A 15,225-nucleotide genomic window follows, 5' to 3' on the forward strand; every position below is an offset into this window, starting at 1 on the left:
AGGGATGGAGAGCAGGTCTGGAAGCAAGGGAGTGATTGTAAGTAGTTGTTCGTGACCCCTTAGCCCTGGGAGGGCACTGCTGGGTGATGCCTACACTCAAGCTGCCCAGAAGTGGCCTGTTTATTTGTCCCTGAGAAGTGTTTTTATTTGTGACCACATGGAAAGATTTCCCCTTCTACCAACCCCACCTCCCTCCTGCACCACCAAACTGGTGTAGCTGAAGGCCCGAGGTCGCACCCTCCCGCCAGCCTGCCAGCTTGCTGATGCCCATGGCCATGGGCCTGTCCATGGCTCTGGTTCCAAGCCCCGTCCTGTAGCTCCACCTTCCACTTCAGCTGTCCTTGATCTGCCAGCAGGGTAGCAACCCTGGAAGAGGGAGGTACTCGCTCCCTCAAGTCATCAGACAAATTCCTCCTTTGGGATCAGACTGCCTGAGGAGCATGGATGCTTCCAGACCCAGGGCACAGCCTTCCCCGGGAGTCCTGGTGCTTCTCAGACTTGGAGCTCCTGTTTCATCCTGGACCTGGCACTGTGTGTCTCTAACCCTCTCCGGCTTTGTTCCTGACCTGGGCTGTTGTAATCATAAAAGACTGGAGTCCAAGCTGGGTATGGTGGCACACGCCTTTAATCCCAGCACTCAGGAGGCAGAGGTAGGAAGATCATCGTGAGTTCGAGGCCACCCTCAGACTATATAGTGACTTCCAGGTCAACCTGGGCTAGAATGAGACCCTACCTCGAAAACAATGACAGCAACAAAGACTAGAATCCATTGCCAACAGATGAGGCCAGTGGCACAAGAGATAGTGACTTAACATGTTGAAAGAGCTTTATTTGTGACAATAATCAACGGGAGGCCTCCCGCTCCAAGCTTCCATCTTACCTGGGGTGTGTGTGTATCTCATTGATAAACTTACATAGGAATTTAGGGGAAAGTTATTTTTAGTCACTAGGTGGGTACTAGGGTGGTCACTGATTCTGAAGCAACCAGCTCCTCGATGAGCATGCAGATGTCACAGTGAGGTCATCTGATATCCTTAGTTCCTGAAAGTTTATTATTTGCTCTTAGGACTAACTTTCTTGCTCCCTTTTTTGACAAGGCTGATTCTGGCAGTTAATATTAATTATATAGGGAGTGAGCTAGAGAAAGCAAAGTGATAAATGCAGAAGTGGTAGAAAACTCATTTAGCAACTTCCCTGTTGTCTCGCCTGGCCTCCACTGTCCAGCCTGGACACCACTTTTTCCCTCTAGGGTGTCGCCTTATGTCTCAAACAGAATTCATGTCTTGGGCATCCTAGTTTCTTTCCACCCTTTAACTGGACTGCTGGGTTTTAGGTCCCATCTCAGTTTTCCCTTCCTTGTCTTTGCCTCCACATTTTATCAGAGCCCTCAGCTGGTTCCCGGTACCCTCATCTCTCCCATCCCTTTCTGTAGCTACCTTTTCTCCAGGCCTCTGGTCCACCCCCAGTCTACCTCACAGGTCTCCGACATCCAGCTTAATGGGTCTCTGGCACTTTGATGGAGCCAACTGTCCGGACGAGCGTACTGCACATCCAGGGATCCCGGAGCCTGTGTCCCCACGGCCTTCTGCAGGCCACCTTTCTTTCCCCCGGCAGATTCCAAGGCACTGCGGGAGGCGGGGAGTGCATCGCTTCCCCCTCCGTGTCCCTCAACCCCCTTCGCGCCCAGGGCCTGGCCACTCAGCGTGCGTGCGGGCTCTGTCCCGGGAGGGGAGGGAAAGGCGCGGGAAGCCGAGACGCCTTCTCGGGCAGGCCCCCACCATCACCACACAGGGCAGCTCCTCCTTCCCCTCTCCCCACGCTTCGGCTCCGCCTCTATAACCAAGTTCGCCCCCCAAGTTTGCGAACGGCCAGGTGGGGGTGGGGTGGGGGCCTCGCGGAGGGGCGGGGGGCGCGGCCGGCCGGAGGGTGGGGTCTGGCGCACGGGGCGGGCGCTGCCGCCTGGCCGGCCCGCGGCTGGCCGGGGATCAGGGAGCCGATGTGGAATTTCCTGCCCGGCCCCGGCGCCCCTCCTGCCGCCCCCCGCCCGGCCTCGCACTCGGCTTCCGGCCGCTGTCGCTGCGGCCGCACCCGCGCCTGCCCCGCACCGCATGGAGGGCGCAGGGCCTCGGGGGGCCGGGCCGGCGCGGCGCCCAGGACCCCGAGGTCCGCCGTCGCCGCCGCCGCCGCCGCTGCTGCTGCTGCTCTGGCTGCTCTGGGGCCCCGCGGCGTGCCAGGAGTTGAACCCGCGAGGCCGCAACGTGTGCCGCGCGCCCGGGTAGGAGCCGGGCCTGGCTGGGGACCAGCGCTGGGCACCGACGTTGCTGGGGCGTGGGTGTGGGTGTGCGTCGGGGGGGGGGGGCAACACCGGGACCTCTCTACGCAAAATGCGGGAGCCCCCCCCCCACACTCCAGGCCGCCCTGGCTGATGCGGGTTCCGTTTAAGGCCGAACCTGGACCCCTGGCCACAGCGGAGGGGCGGGCGGTACCCTCTCTGGGATCCCAGGACCAGAAATCGCCCGAGGGCATAACGGAATGCGGTGGGCGGCCAGAGAGGTGACACACGGGGGTCGAGGTGATGTCAGGAAAGACCCTCCAGAAAGGGGAGCGAGGAGGGGCACTCGGAGAGAAGGGACAGCCCATGCAAAGGGTCGGGCGCCAGTGGTTTGAGCCTGGTGTGGGGCGGCGGGGAGAGGGGCGCAGGGCATCCCGCCGGAGCAGTGGGAGCCTTGGAGGACAGATTCGTCTTGGAAGAAGAGTGGATGCGGAGTGGGAAGAGGGCGGCGGCGGGAGTGAGCGCCGTGGGGCCGGCGGAACACAAGCGCTGTCGCGAGGACAGTGATGGCCACGCACGACCGGAGGCTGTGGGGTCCCTCTGGGAACTCCCAGGTCCACGTAACTGGGTGCTCGGAGGTGGGTCGCCACGAGGTCCATCCGTCTGGGGAAACTGGTGAGGGACGAGAAGAGGGACTAACCAGAGGGTGGTGGACTCTGGCGCTTGCGCTGAGAGGCTCCCAAGAGTGGATGCGAACATAAGTCCAGGGACCCGTCGGCAGGTCCGAGGCCAGGGCGAGGTGCAGGGTGTCACTGCACAGGGGTGAGGAGTGACGACGGGTGCGCGCCTCGGTGGGTGCTGAGTGTCCCCACAGCCCCAGGCAACTGGTGGGACTCTAGGCTGGGTCCCTTGGGGGTGCCCGGACGGGGAAGACCGAGATCTCCAGGAGGTTGGGTTGGGGAGTGAGAGGGGGACATCAAGATAGACGAGGAGGATGCTGGAAGGCCGCGCCAGGTCTCCAAAATCCAGTTGCGAGGAGCGCAGACCCCTCCCCGCCGCGAGCCCCGCCTCTGAGGCTGGGGCCAGCCTGGCCCGCCATCTGCTTCGCATCGCCGCCGCCGCCGCAGCCTCCTGGGCCTCCCCGGCCCCAGGAATGCAGCGGCGGCGGCAGGCGGGGCTGTGCCTGGAGAAGGGGGAGGGCGCGATACTGCCCGGCCCAGGCCTTCTGCCATGGGGATCCAGAGCTGGAACAGGGGAGACCTTGGCTCCCCACTCTCCCGGGGCTCCCCCTACCCCCCAGACCTCCTCTGGAGGCTTACTGTTTCTGCAACCCAGAGCCCTGCTTTGTGATTTCTTTCACCTCCTGGCGCCTACCTGTGGACCTGAGCAAATCCTTGACCTTTCTGGAGTCTGCCCCACTGCTTAAAATGGGGTTGTCGTGGACTTCGCCTCCTGGTGCTTGGGGAGGGGGCGGATTTGCGGTGTGTGTGTGTGTGTGTGTGTGTGTGTGTGTGTTTCGTGGGAAGGATAGTCACAGTGCCCACTTGGGATCTTTTGTCACACTGCAAGAAAACTAGGAGAAAGAAGTGTGAACTCAACCAATACAATGTCGTGCACCTACTGTGTGCTTGGGCCGTGTTACTATCAGGTCTTAGCGTCAGAGACTAATGTCATGTGACCATCTCTGCCTAGCAAGTAGATCTGGGCGCTAGCAAGTGCTGAGGAGGAGGTGCTGAGTGGAGGATGCTGTTTCCTTTAGGGTAACCTGGGGAAGACCCACTGAGAATGGCCAACATAGGCTTGCAGGAGAGGAGGTGAGGGTACTGCTGGTGTGGGGTGTGCCCCTCCACATCCATAAGGTACCTGGGAAGTCCCCTGGGAGCTGTGCAAGCTTAGGACAGTGACTGAGGAGGCCTTGGAGCCACCTGGGGTCCGCCCACTAGTCTGAGGATGAGGCTTTTCTGAGGGTGCCTTTGCACAGATGGGGAATCTGGCCAGATCTGCCTCCCAGGTGTAGGCGGGTTTCATGGCAGAAGCTGGCTCAGCTGGAAGGAGATAGATGGAAGGTGGTTCTCTGGAGGTAGGGCAAGGGAGAATGAGTCTAAGTCTAGATGCTGTCTGGAAAAGAAAGCAGGTGTGTTTTTCAGTGAGTCTGGTGTGGGTATGCCCTCAGCTTCCCCACATGGAAGGACAAGGGTGACCTGAGGTGGGTGAGACAAGGTACAGAGGAAGTCAGTTTTGAAACATCCTTGAAATTTTCCTGTGGTGGTGTCGTCCAGTGAACAGTTGGATTGATAAGTCCACTGTTGAGGTCATCCATTGGAAGACCCCCCCCCCCAGCAGCATTGCTGTTGACCTTATGGGTCCTGGTGAGCTCCTTGGAGTTGGTGTGGGGACACGGCAAAGAAGAGAGACCAGAGGAGGGTACCTAAGGAGGCTTGCCCAGAAGCCTCCTGGCTGGATCTGGGAATGAGCAGGCTAGAAGGTGGGGTTAAAAATCAGCTGGTTGGGATCATGACAGTGATAGTGATGTTGAGTGACAGCCTGCCGCAGACACACCAGCTGCTGGGGTCTGGCCCAACAATGTGATGCCCACTCAGAGAGCAAGCAGCATACTGCCCCTATATTTGCTGTCCTTCTCTGTCTATCTGCCTTGTGAGATCTTGAACAAGTTGGCTCACCAACCTGGCCTGGGCTTCCTCTTTTAGCCCTTGCAAGAAGGCAAGACTTTTGTTTTTGTTGAACCCCAAAGCTGGGGGGGGGGTTGTTGGGGGTCTGCTGGTGGGTGCCAGTTTTGTTGCAGTGAGAGGTAGGTGCTGAGGTTCAGGACTCAGGCTTCATAGAGCATAGGTTGGAGAACAGACAGCACTGTAAACTACAGCCAACTTGGCTGTCTTCCTCTACCAAATCCACGGGTCCCTGCCTTTAGCCAAAGAAGTAGCTCAGAGAGGTTAAGCTCCTTGCCTGAGCTCACACAGTAGATGGCAGATCCAGACATCAAACAGATGAATATGGCCCTACCTACAGAGCCTTGGGCAGAGAGGGTGGTTGGTGCTTTCGGGCCACCCTAGCAGGCCATCTGACAAGGCTACTTGCAAGCGGGATAACTGTGAGTGACCTCCATGTGGAGCTGGGCTTCAGGACTAAGCAGAAGTGGGAGAATAGACTGGTGGTTTGGGTTCCCTGCCAGAAGGATACTCGGAGCCTGCGAGTCAAGGCTGGGTGGTGGAGACAGCCGGGAGAGAGGCAGAGAAATCCCGATCGATTTTGTGTTCATGGTTTCCAGCTTTACTTGTAGTCCGCGTGTAGGGTCCACTCCCCTGGCCCGGGATTTGGTGGGTCTTGTACCACAGGGCCCAACTTTGGCCTGAGGAAGAACCAAGCTGTTTGGGTGGGAAGGGGAATTTCTTCAGGTCGCTGAGACTTATCCACAGTGTGACTGTTATCCCAAGCTGGGAATCCTGCCTACAGTTTGGGCAGAAGTGTGCAGGGCACTGTGTCGAGCAGCCTCAGCTTTTCCCTTCAGTCTGTCCTCACACCAGGGTCTTCAGTTCCCTTCCTGAGCTCCTCCCACCAACACATCCTGGTTCTGGGTTTGCACATCTCCCTTGGCAGATGCACACTCCTTTCTCTACACTGTAAATGGCTGTTGTGATCAGATAGGATTGAGGCAGAATTCTTCCAGGACGGATGGGGTTTCTGGAAGATACAGCCTCACTGACTGTCCCTGTTCAGCCTCCTGTGCACCTAGCCATGGTCACTCCCGGCTCAGCCCTTGGGCATCCTCTCAGCTTCACTTGGACAGGGGCACCACACTTTTGTCCTGACACACCCCCATCCACCAAGGACTCTCCAGGCTGCTCCACCCTGAAATGCTACCATGAGAAATTCCCTTCTAATCCGGTAATCTGGGATGCTGCTCATAGTTCCATGCCTGGCGGTATTATGTGAAGCCAAATAAAATTAGGTATTAATAAAACAAGGACCACAAACAGATAGTCCATGCCGGGTGTGGTGGCGCACATCTTTAATCCCAGCACTCGGGAGGCTGAGGTAGGAGGATCGCTGCAAGTTCAAGGCCACCCTGAGGCTACATAGTGCATTCCAGGTCAGCCTTGGCTAGAGCGAGACACTACCTTGAAAAGCAAACACAAATAACAACAACAACAAAAACCCACAAAACCTAATAATAAATAAATAAATAAATAAATAAATAGTCCAGTCTCTCCCTCCACTCCAGGTCCTTCCTGGCACTGGGCTTCATTTTTCCTTTCCTATGCCTGCAGTGGATTTCTGCAGGTGGCTGGCTTTCCCAGCCACACAGCAAAACCCCTGGCAAGGCCTCTCTGTGCCTGCCTCCAGGAGCTCCTTCCCATGGAGCTCTGCACTGTTCACCCCCCACACCACCCTGTCCCATCCTGATGCTGCCCATCCACTCTGGTGTTTAGTCTTACCTGGCCATCTAGTTGAGTCCCTAGAATGGGCATATCTGATATTGGTACCACAACAGGCATGTCACATCTGGATTCCTGACACCCATCTAGCTAGGTCCTGAGAGATGCTCTGGACTTCTGTTTCAGAACTTCCTGGGGCCCAAGTAGCTCCTTAGCCCCCACCCCGCTGCAGCCCTTTCTGAATCTCACTGGGCTCCTTTTATCAGCTTTGTGGAGACCAGATGACGATTCCCAGTTTACAGAAGTGCCATGGGGCCGGGCGTGGTGGCGCACACCTTTAACCCCAGCACTTGGGAGGCAGAGGTAGGAGGGTCGCTGTGAGTTTGAGGTGGCCACCCTGAGACTACAGAGTGAATTCTATGTCAGCCTGGGCTAGAGCGAGACCCTGCCTCGAAAAACCTCGACAAACCTGCCTCGACAAAGTGCTATGGGGAGGGTTAGGAGGAGCCCTTGTGGGTGGCAGAAGTTTTTGAAGGTGGACTGTCAGAAGTGTGTCCTCTGCTCTCCTGAGATGTGTTGCTTTCTAATTCGCTGCCAGTCGTCGCACCTACAACCAATGTCAGGCGCGTAGCAGCGCCTTGGTGACAACCTTACTGGGACCCGCGCTGAAGGGGGCGAGGGAAGGGAGGAAGGTAGAAGGATGTCAATTAAGCTCAGACGTCTTCCCTCTGGTCAAAGTTCCCAGGTGCCCACGTGCTGCGCTGGCTGGAAGCAGCGGGGGGACGAGTGTGGGATCGGTGAGTGAGGCATCCGGGTCTCCAGCAGGCGGGTCCAGGGTGGAGATGGGGGAGGCACGCGCTGCAGCCCAGCTCTTCTGTCCTCTGCAGCGGTGTGTGAGGGCAACTCTACGTGCTCAGAGAACGAAGTGTGTGTGCGGCCCGGCGAGTGCCGCTGCCGTCACGGCTACTTCGGTGCCAACTGCGACACTAGTGAGCGCGGGGCAAGGGCGGGGTTGGGTCCTGGGGAAGGGTGTCAGAAAACTGGAGACATGGGGCAGAGAGGCGGGTTTGGAGTGGGATGAGGTATGATCTCCGTTCAAGATAGGCCTTGGGGCGGGAAGGCTCCCTTGGAATGGGGCGGAGGTGGGGGTGAGGAAAGCAGTACCCTTCTTGGGCACACAACCGAACCTGGCAGTCCCTGGTTCTTGCAGAGTGCCCGCGTCAGTTCTGGGGCCCCGACTGCAAGGAGAGGTGCAGTTGCCACCCGCACGGACAGTGTGAGGACGTGACGGGTCAGTGTACGTGTCACGCGCGCCGCTGGGGCGCGCACTGCGAGCACGCGTGCCAGTGCCAGCATGGCACATGCCACCCGCGGAGCGGCGCGTGCCGCTGCGAGCCGGGCTGGTGGGGTGCGCAGTGCGCCAGCGCGTGCTTCTGCAGCACCACGTCGCGCTGCGACCCGCAGACGGGCGCCTGCCTGTGCCACGCGGGCTGGTGGGGCCGCAGCTGCAACAACCAATGCGCCTGCAACTCCTCGCCCTGCGAGCAGCAGAGCGGCCGCTGCCAGTGCCGCGAGCGAACCTTCGGCGCGCGCTGCGACCGCTACTGCCAGTGCTTCCGCGGTCGCTGCCACCCGGTGGACGGCACGTGCGCCTGCGAGCCCGGCTACCGCGGCAAGTACTGTCGCGAACCGTGCCCCGCCGGCTTCTACGGCCTGGGCTGTCGCCGTCGGTAAGCGCGCGGGTCCGGGGGTGGGGGATGGGGGAGCTGGAGGAGGGAGAGAGGGAGGATGGAGGGTGGGTCCACCCATAGGGGCGGGGAAGGTGAGACAGTGCCGCCGCCCCTTCCCTAGGTGCGGTCAGTGCAAGGGTCAGCAGCCCTGCACCGTAGCCGAGGGCCGCTGCCTGACGTGCGAATCCGGCTGGAACGGAACCAAATGCGACCAGCCCTGCGCCTCTGGTTTCTATGGCGAGGGGTGCAGTCATCGCTGCCCGCCCTGCCGCGACGGGCACGCCTGCAACCACGTCACGGGCAAGTGCACGCGCTGCAACGCGGGCTGGATCGGCGACCGGTGAGCAGCTGGTGTCTGCCTCGGCCCGGACACGCAGGCTTCTCCTCCCCTCTCCCAATTCTGCTCTCTCCTCTGCCCCTCCAGGCCCTGTGAGGAGGGCTGTGTGGCATTTGGGTCTGTTTGCCTCCGTTCCCGCTGATGTCGCCTCTTCTTGTTCCAAGGTGCGAGACCAAGTGCAGCAATGGCACTTACGGAGAGGACTGTGCCTTCGTGTGTGCGGACTGTGCCAGCGGCCACTGCGACTTCCAGTCGGGGCGCTGCCTTTGCAGCCCTGGCGTCCACGGGCCTCAGTGAGTGCCCTGGGGCCCAGAGGGGGTCAGAAGGGTATGTTACCCGACACCGAGGGCTCCAGCCAGACCTCAGGGACAGTGGAAGTGGGACCCTCTCCACCCTTACACCAGCTAGGGAGTGTCAACAAGCTTTTTGGGACCGGTTCCTGTCCTGGCGTGGCGCCTGGGATCTGAGCACATAGGCTTCTCGGGTGACACGGATCTGGTGTAGAACGAATATGGACTGGCATCTGGCTTCCCACCCCCAAGGAGTCGGTACCACCCCCCCAAAGGGTCTTGTGGCTGACCATGCCATCCTACAGACATCCCTCTGCAGATAGCCCACACGTTAATTTCCAAAATATAGGTCATTCCCATGTGCCCGTCCGTAGGCTTCAGTCTCTAGAGAATGAAGCCAGAGAGCCTGGCACGGGAACCCAGACCCAGCAGGCCATGGCCGCCTGGGCATGGGAGGGAGGCATCCTGGAGGGCCACTGATACCCACCCTGACCCCGGGCCTCTGCAGCTGTAACATAACGTGCCCTCCCGGGCTCTACGGCGTGGACTGCGCCAAGGCTTGCAGCTGCCACGAGGATGCGTGTGACCCGGTCACCGGTGCCTGCCGCCTGGGTGAGTGGGTGAAGGGCGTCGGGCTTGGGGTGGAGGTACGAGCTCCGGCGCTGACCGGGTGCTTCCGGCAGAGACCAACCAGCGCAAAGGGGTGATGGGCGCGGGCGCGCTGCTGACCCTGCTACTCGGCCTGCTGCTGTCGCTGCTCGGCTGCTGCTGCGCCTGCCGCGGCAAGGACCCCGCCCACGGGTGAGGCCCCAGACCGCCCCCTCTCCCCTCCAAGACGTAGGGGCTGCAGCCTGGACCCAGACCCCCGCCCCCGGGGCATGGCCCCGCCCCCAGCGCACATTGGCGCCCATCAGCCCCGCCCCCTCCGCTCAGGCCCCGCCCCCTCAGGGAGCTCTCGCTTGGAAGGAAGAAAGCGCCGCAGCGTCTTTGTGGGCGCTTCAGCCGCATCAGCATGAAGCTTCCCCGGATCCCGCTCCGCAGACAGAAGCTGCCCAAAGTCGTAGGTGAGGATGGGGCGCGGGACCTCAGAGAGAAACACCTCCATGTACAGGAGGCTCCTAGGAAGTGGTATGAGGTGTTTGGGCCAGGGCTCGGTGTAGAAGTGAAGGACCTTGAATTTTTTTTTAAAGTTTTTATTTGCAAGCTGGGAGAGGGAGACGAGAAAGAGAGAGGGAGAGGAGAGGGAGAAATGGATGTGTCACTGCAAACGAACTCCAGATGCATGCGCCACTTTATCTGGCTTTCCCTGGGTACTGGGGGATCAAACCTGGGCTGGTAGGAAGGCTTTGTTACCAAGCGCCCTTACCCACTGAAGCACCTTTCCAGCCCGGACCTTGAGTTTTGATGTGTGAAGAGGTATGACTAGAGGAAAGGAAAGGGGATATTGCTCTAGGTGAGACTATGGGAGAAGGCAGAAGTGCTAGATGTGCAAGTAGGTGTGTGGACACGAGCGTGTGACAGGCATAGGGCCCCGTGATTGCATTAGGAATGCAAGGATGACCCCCTCCTGGGCCCGGCTGGCCAGCTCGTCTGTAGGACTGTACTATACTTCCCCATGCAGAGCTTCAGGGAAAGAATGGTCAATCTAAGATGATCTGCCCAATTACTTGGATTCCCAAAAGAACTTTCCTGGAAGTGGGCAGGGTCCCCCCACCAGCAGCACCGGGGTGGGGGTTTTTAGAGGGGCTCTTCCTTTTGCCATCTTTGTGAAGGATGGCTCAGGCTCCTGGGAGGTAAAAGAGACAGCTAAAAAACTCTTTGGTCCGCCCAGCAACATGGCATCCATGACGACCCACCTGTGGAATGAACAGCCAATCACTGGGGTTCCCCCATTGGAGGATCTGCGACCCTAGAGGGCAGGCTTGAAAGTGTAGGCCACCGAGACCTGCTGAACCTAACAAGCAGCCTGGCAGCTGAACATTTGAGCTCAAAAGTGCTCCAGGGCTCCTCAAGGCAGGACCCAAGTGTGGCTTTGGGGTCCCAGTGGCCTTGCTAAGTGTTCTCTCTGCATGACCTTTCCCTGACACTTCAGCCTATCCTTTTCCAGCAGACTGCACACTCTTCCACTCTTGCCTTACATCGTTTTTTTAATATTTATTTGTGTATTTAAGAGATGTGAAAGAGGCAGGCAGAAAGAGAGAGAGAATGGACGCATGCACCACCTTGGGCATCTGGCTTTATGTGGGTACTGAGAAATGGAACTTGGATCCTTAGGCTTCACAGACAAGCTCCTTAACCACTAAGCCATCGCTCCAGTCCCCCCTCTTTTTGAAGTGAAGTCTCTACACTGTAGCATAGGCTCATCTGGAACTACATAGCCCAGTCTGGCCTCAAACTCGTGGTGATTCTCCTGCCTCAGCCTCCCAAGTGTTAAGATTACAAGTGTACATTACTAAGCCTGCCTGCCTTCCTTGTCCTTCTGGCTTTTACTGTTTGTTTTGTTTCTTGAGGTAGGGTTTCATTCAGTCCAGGCTGACCTGGAATTCACTATGTAGTCTCAGGGTGGCCTCAAACTCAAGTGATCTCAAACTCTGCCTCCTGAGTGCCAGGATTAAAGGCATGTGCCACCATACCCGGCTTGTTTTTATTTTTAAATGTTTAGTTATTTGAGAGAGAATGTGAGCACCAAGGCCTCCCACCAGTTTGTGCATCTGGCTTTGCTTTGGGAACAAGCACACTTTACCACTGAGCTACCTCCCCACTCCCTTTCTTTCTCATCTTCCTTTGCTGTCTTCACGGGTAGCCAGTCTCCAGCTCTGGTCTGCTGTGATTGTTGAAGTTTGTGTCCCACCTGCATTGTTAGGGTCTGGGCTGGTCTCAGTCACTGCCTTCCCATTTGGCTAATTGAAGATGCAGGCTTTGGCAAGACAGGATCTCCAGCAATAGTGCCTCACTCTTTCCCTAGTGGCCCATCATGACCTGGACAACACACTCAACTGCAGCTTCCTGGAACCACCCTCAGGGCTGGAGCAGCCCTCACCATCATGGTCCTCCCGGGCTTCCTTCTCATCCTTTGACACCATGGATGAAGGCCCTGTGTACTGTGTTCCCCACGAGGGTGAGTAGAGCCTCACACGGGCTTCCCTGTAGCACAGTGAAATGCTCATACTGAGGGTGAGTAGAGCCTCACATGGGCTTTCCTGTAGCACAGTGAAATGCTTACACTGAGGGTGAGTAGAGCCTCACACGGGCTTCCCTGTAGCACAGTGAAATGCTCACACCGCCTCTTCTCTGGCTTGGAGGGGAGCAGCACAGCCTGGGGGTCAAGGGAGGTCGGCCACAGACCTGCTGCCACAAAGCTGGAGCAGAAAACTGGGCCTGGGTAGAGAATGCCAAAGGAGACAGGAGAGGCTTGTAGCCTTGACCTCCCCTCCCCCCAGACAGCAGGAAGATGGCCTCTCTTTTCCTCTGAAGATACCACTAGGTGACCGTGGGTACCTGCCTAAGGACTACTACTCACCATCAGACTTGCTTCTTAAAAAAAATAATTTGGGGGGGGGGGGCGCTGGAGAGATGGCTTAGCAGTTAAGGCACTTGCCCGCAAAGCCTAAGGACCCAGGTTCAATTCCCCAGTACCAGCTGCACAAGGTGGCACATTCATCTGGAATTCATTTGCAGTGGCTAGAGGCCCTGACACACCCATTCTCTCTTCCCCCCTTTGCCTCTTTCTTTCTCAATATATATATATTTAAAATATTTTCACTTATTTTGGGGGGAGGGAGAAAGAAGGAAGGAAAAAGAAAAGAAAAAGCATGGAAGAAAGAAAAAGAAGGAAAGAAAATTAAGAAAAGGGTGTGCCAGAGCCTCCTACCACTGCAAATGAACCGCAGACATATGCAGCACTTCATACATCTGGCTTTAAATGGGTCCTGGGGAATCGAGCCCTGACTGGCAAACTTTGCAAGCTTTTTAACCACTGATCCATCCTATTTCGTAAGGACTCAGAACCCCATGGGGATAATGAAGTGTCAGTTTTGATGCTAGACGCTGGGATGAGGTGGGGGAGGGACAATCGATGTCTGGCCAAGGTTGGGAGCTTCAGCCCTAAAGATGTGTCCTTCACTCTGCAGCAGTCACCCCCCCGCCCCCTCCCCCCCAGGGCTCTACACTAAGTCTGTGGTCTGTACCAGGCATGCCTGTATGTCAGGGCGACCCGGCGGCAGCTGGGGCTCTGGTAGAGGAAGGTGGAGGGGAAAGTCACGCCTGGAAATTAGATTAGCTAGAGGTGGTGACCCAGCCTGTTCCTCCCTTGTTAGAGTCAGCGGCCGAAAGCCGGGAGCAGGAGGCCCCGGCCGCGTCCTCCTCGGCGCCCCCGACCACCCCTGCGCTCGCGGAGGAGGCGGTGGTTCTCCCGGCGTCCTCTGACAGCGAGCGGTCTGCGTCCAGCGTGGAGGGGCCCGGCGGGGCGCTGTACGCTCGCGTGGCCCGGCCGGCCCGGGCTCCCGGCGAAGCTGGGGGTGTGTCCCTGCCTCCGTCGCCTGAGCGCAGGAAGCCGCCGCCACCAGACCCTGCCACCAAGCCCAAGGTGTCCTGGATCCACAGCAAGCCTGGAGCCACGGCCAGTGCATCGTCACAGCCGAGCCCGGGCTCCGAAGCTGCGCCGAGCCCCAGCAAGAGGACACGGACACCCAGTGATACGTCGTCGTCGGCGCGGCCGGACGAGCCCGGCAGTCCTCGAACCCGCGACCCTGCGCCACGGTCCCCGGGGTTGGCCGAGGAGGGACCGGCCGCGGCGCCCTCGCCCCGGGTTCGAGCGCGGAGCCGCGGCCCGGGTCTCCCGGAGTCCACGGACGCTGCGGGTCCCCCGCGCAGCGCCCCCGAGGCCGCCTCCATGCTGGCGGCCGAGCTGCGCGGCAAGACTCGCAGCCTGGGTCGCGCCGAGGGAACCCCGGGGACGCGGGAGAAGCCGGCGCCGCCGCAGAAGGCCAAGCGCTCGGTGCTGCCCGCCTCGCCGGCACGCGTGTCCCTCCTCCCCGAGGTCCCGGAGCCCGAGAAGGTGGTGGGCGGCACCCCGGCGCCAGAGACCCCTCGGAAGAAGACCCCCATCCAGAAGCCGCCGCGCAGGAAGAGCAAGGAGGCAGCAGGGGAGCTGGGCAGGGTGGGCGCACCCACGCTGTAACGGGAGGGGTCTGCCTCGCGGTGGCCGCAGCTACCCTGGGCTTAGCAGTGTCGCTTGACGTCCCGCGTTTCGCCCTTCCTCCTCCCACTTCGCTTTCCTCTCCCGACCTGCGGCATTGGAGGCCTTCCGTTGGTCGAGGCGCCGAGCCCGATTGGCTCATGCCCCAGCAGCTGCTTCTTGGTTGGAGGAGCACGCAGGCGAGAAGTTTCTCCCGTCCTACTGGTCGGGACTTGCAGGCTGAACCCGAGACTCCGTCCCCATGGGCCCAGTTGAAGAGCCCTTGGCCCAATCTGCGTCTCTTTGGCCATGGCCAGGGAGGAAGTTCTGCGTAGAGGTCACTTCTTACTGCCCAAGAGTGCGCTTACCTTGGGCTGCCTTCTCATTGGCTTCTGCCTCATTGGCCAAGGCCTGGTGCCTCTGGCTGGAGGCCCCTGTCCCTTGGAGGTAGCCAGAAACTACTTCCACTGACCGCCGGGCTCTCTGGTACCTGGTTGACCAGAGCCTGAGGAGGAAAGCTGGTCTCTGCTCCACAGGGCGCTCGGTGCCCCTTCGCCTGCCCCCAGTCCTTCACCTAGTCCTCTCCCCAGGGCTCCAGCCCTGGTCCCTCAGCTGTCAAGCTGGTATTGATGGCCCCCTACCATCCCACAGCCGTGGGAACCCCAGGGGCAGCTCCTGTGGCCTTATGAGATGTATTTATAGCTCCCTCCTCCCACAGAGTTGCTCTCATCCCACTTGGGGACCCCAGAATGGGCTCCTCCCAGCAGGGTCTTGGCCAAAGCTTTCTTAAATAAAGTGCCTTCCCCACCTGTGATCTGATTACTTCCTGCCTTATTTCAAACATAGGGCAAAGAGGGTCCACTTAAGGAAACTGTACGTGACCCTCTCCTGGTGTGAGTCTTAAGGGACTATGTGCAAAATTCAACACCGTGTCCACCTATCTCTCAGTCGTTTGTTGTCCCACCCTGAGTTGGTCAGCTAAGAAGGATGGATCCAAGCAAGTGGGGAGAGGTGGGAGTCCAGGGA

The 15,225-nt window shown here is 59.0% G+C and overlaps 1 protein-coding gene across 1 annotated transcript; it reads left to right on the top strand.

Moving 5' to 3' along the window:
* The first annotated feature begins 2,108 nt into the window (after window positions 1-2,108).
* On the top strand, window positions 2,109-15,013 carry Scarf2 (scavenger receptor class F member 2). Its single transcript, XM_045132596.1, has 11 exons — window positions 2,109-2,275; window positions 7,405-7,463; window positions 7,554-7,655; window positions 7,877-8,396; window positions 8,518-8,736; window positions 8,898-9,026; window positions 9,532-9,635; window positions 9,707-9,824; window positions 9,957-10,087; window positions 11,989-12,141; window positions 13,340-15,013. Exons 1-11 carry the CDS (start codon window positions 2,109-2,111, stop codon window positions 14,200-14,202), a joined length of 2,565 nt encoding a protein of 854 aa, XP_044988531.1. The 3' UTR covers window positions 14,203-15,013.
* Window positions 15,014-15,225: the final 212 nt, after the last annotated feature.

This window comes from Jaculus jaculus, chromosome 13 (assembly GCF_020740685.1).
Source record: "Jaculus jaculus isolate mJacJac1 chromosome 13, mJacJac1.mat.Y.cur, whole genome shotgun sequence".
NCBI lineage: Eukaryota > Metazoa > Chordata > Mammalia > Rodentia > Dipodidae > Jaculus > Jaculus jaculus.

Bases quoted from the DNA above. Each gene is read 5' to 3' on its own strand.
- Scarf2 (XM_045132596.1), top strand. From the start codon at position 2,109: ATGGAGGGCGCAGGGCCTCGGGGGGCCGGGCCGGCGCGGCGCCCAGGA. The intron at 8,737-8,897 runs GTGAGCAGCTGG...TCTTGTTCCAAG, and splicing joins GCGGGCTGGATCGGCGACCG to GTGCGAGACCAAGTGCAGCA. The intron at 10,088-11,988 runs GTGAGGATGGGG...CTCTTTCCCTAG, and splicing joins GAAGCTGCCCAAAGTCGTAG to TGGCCCATCATGACCTGGAC.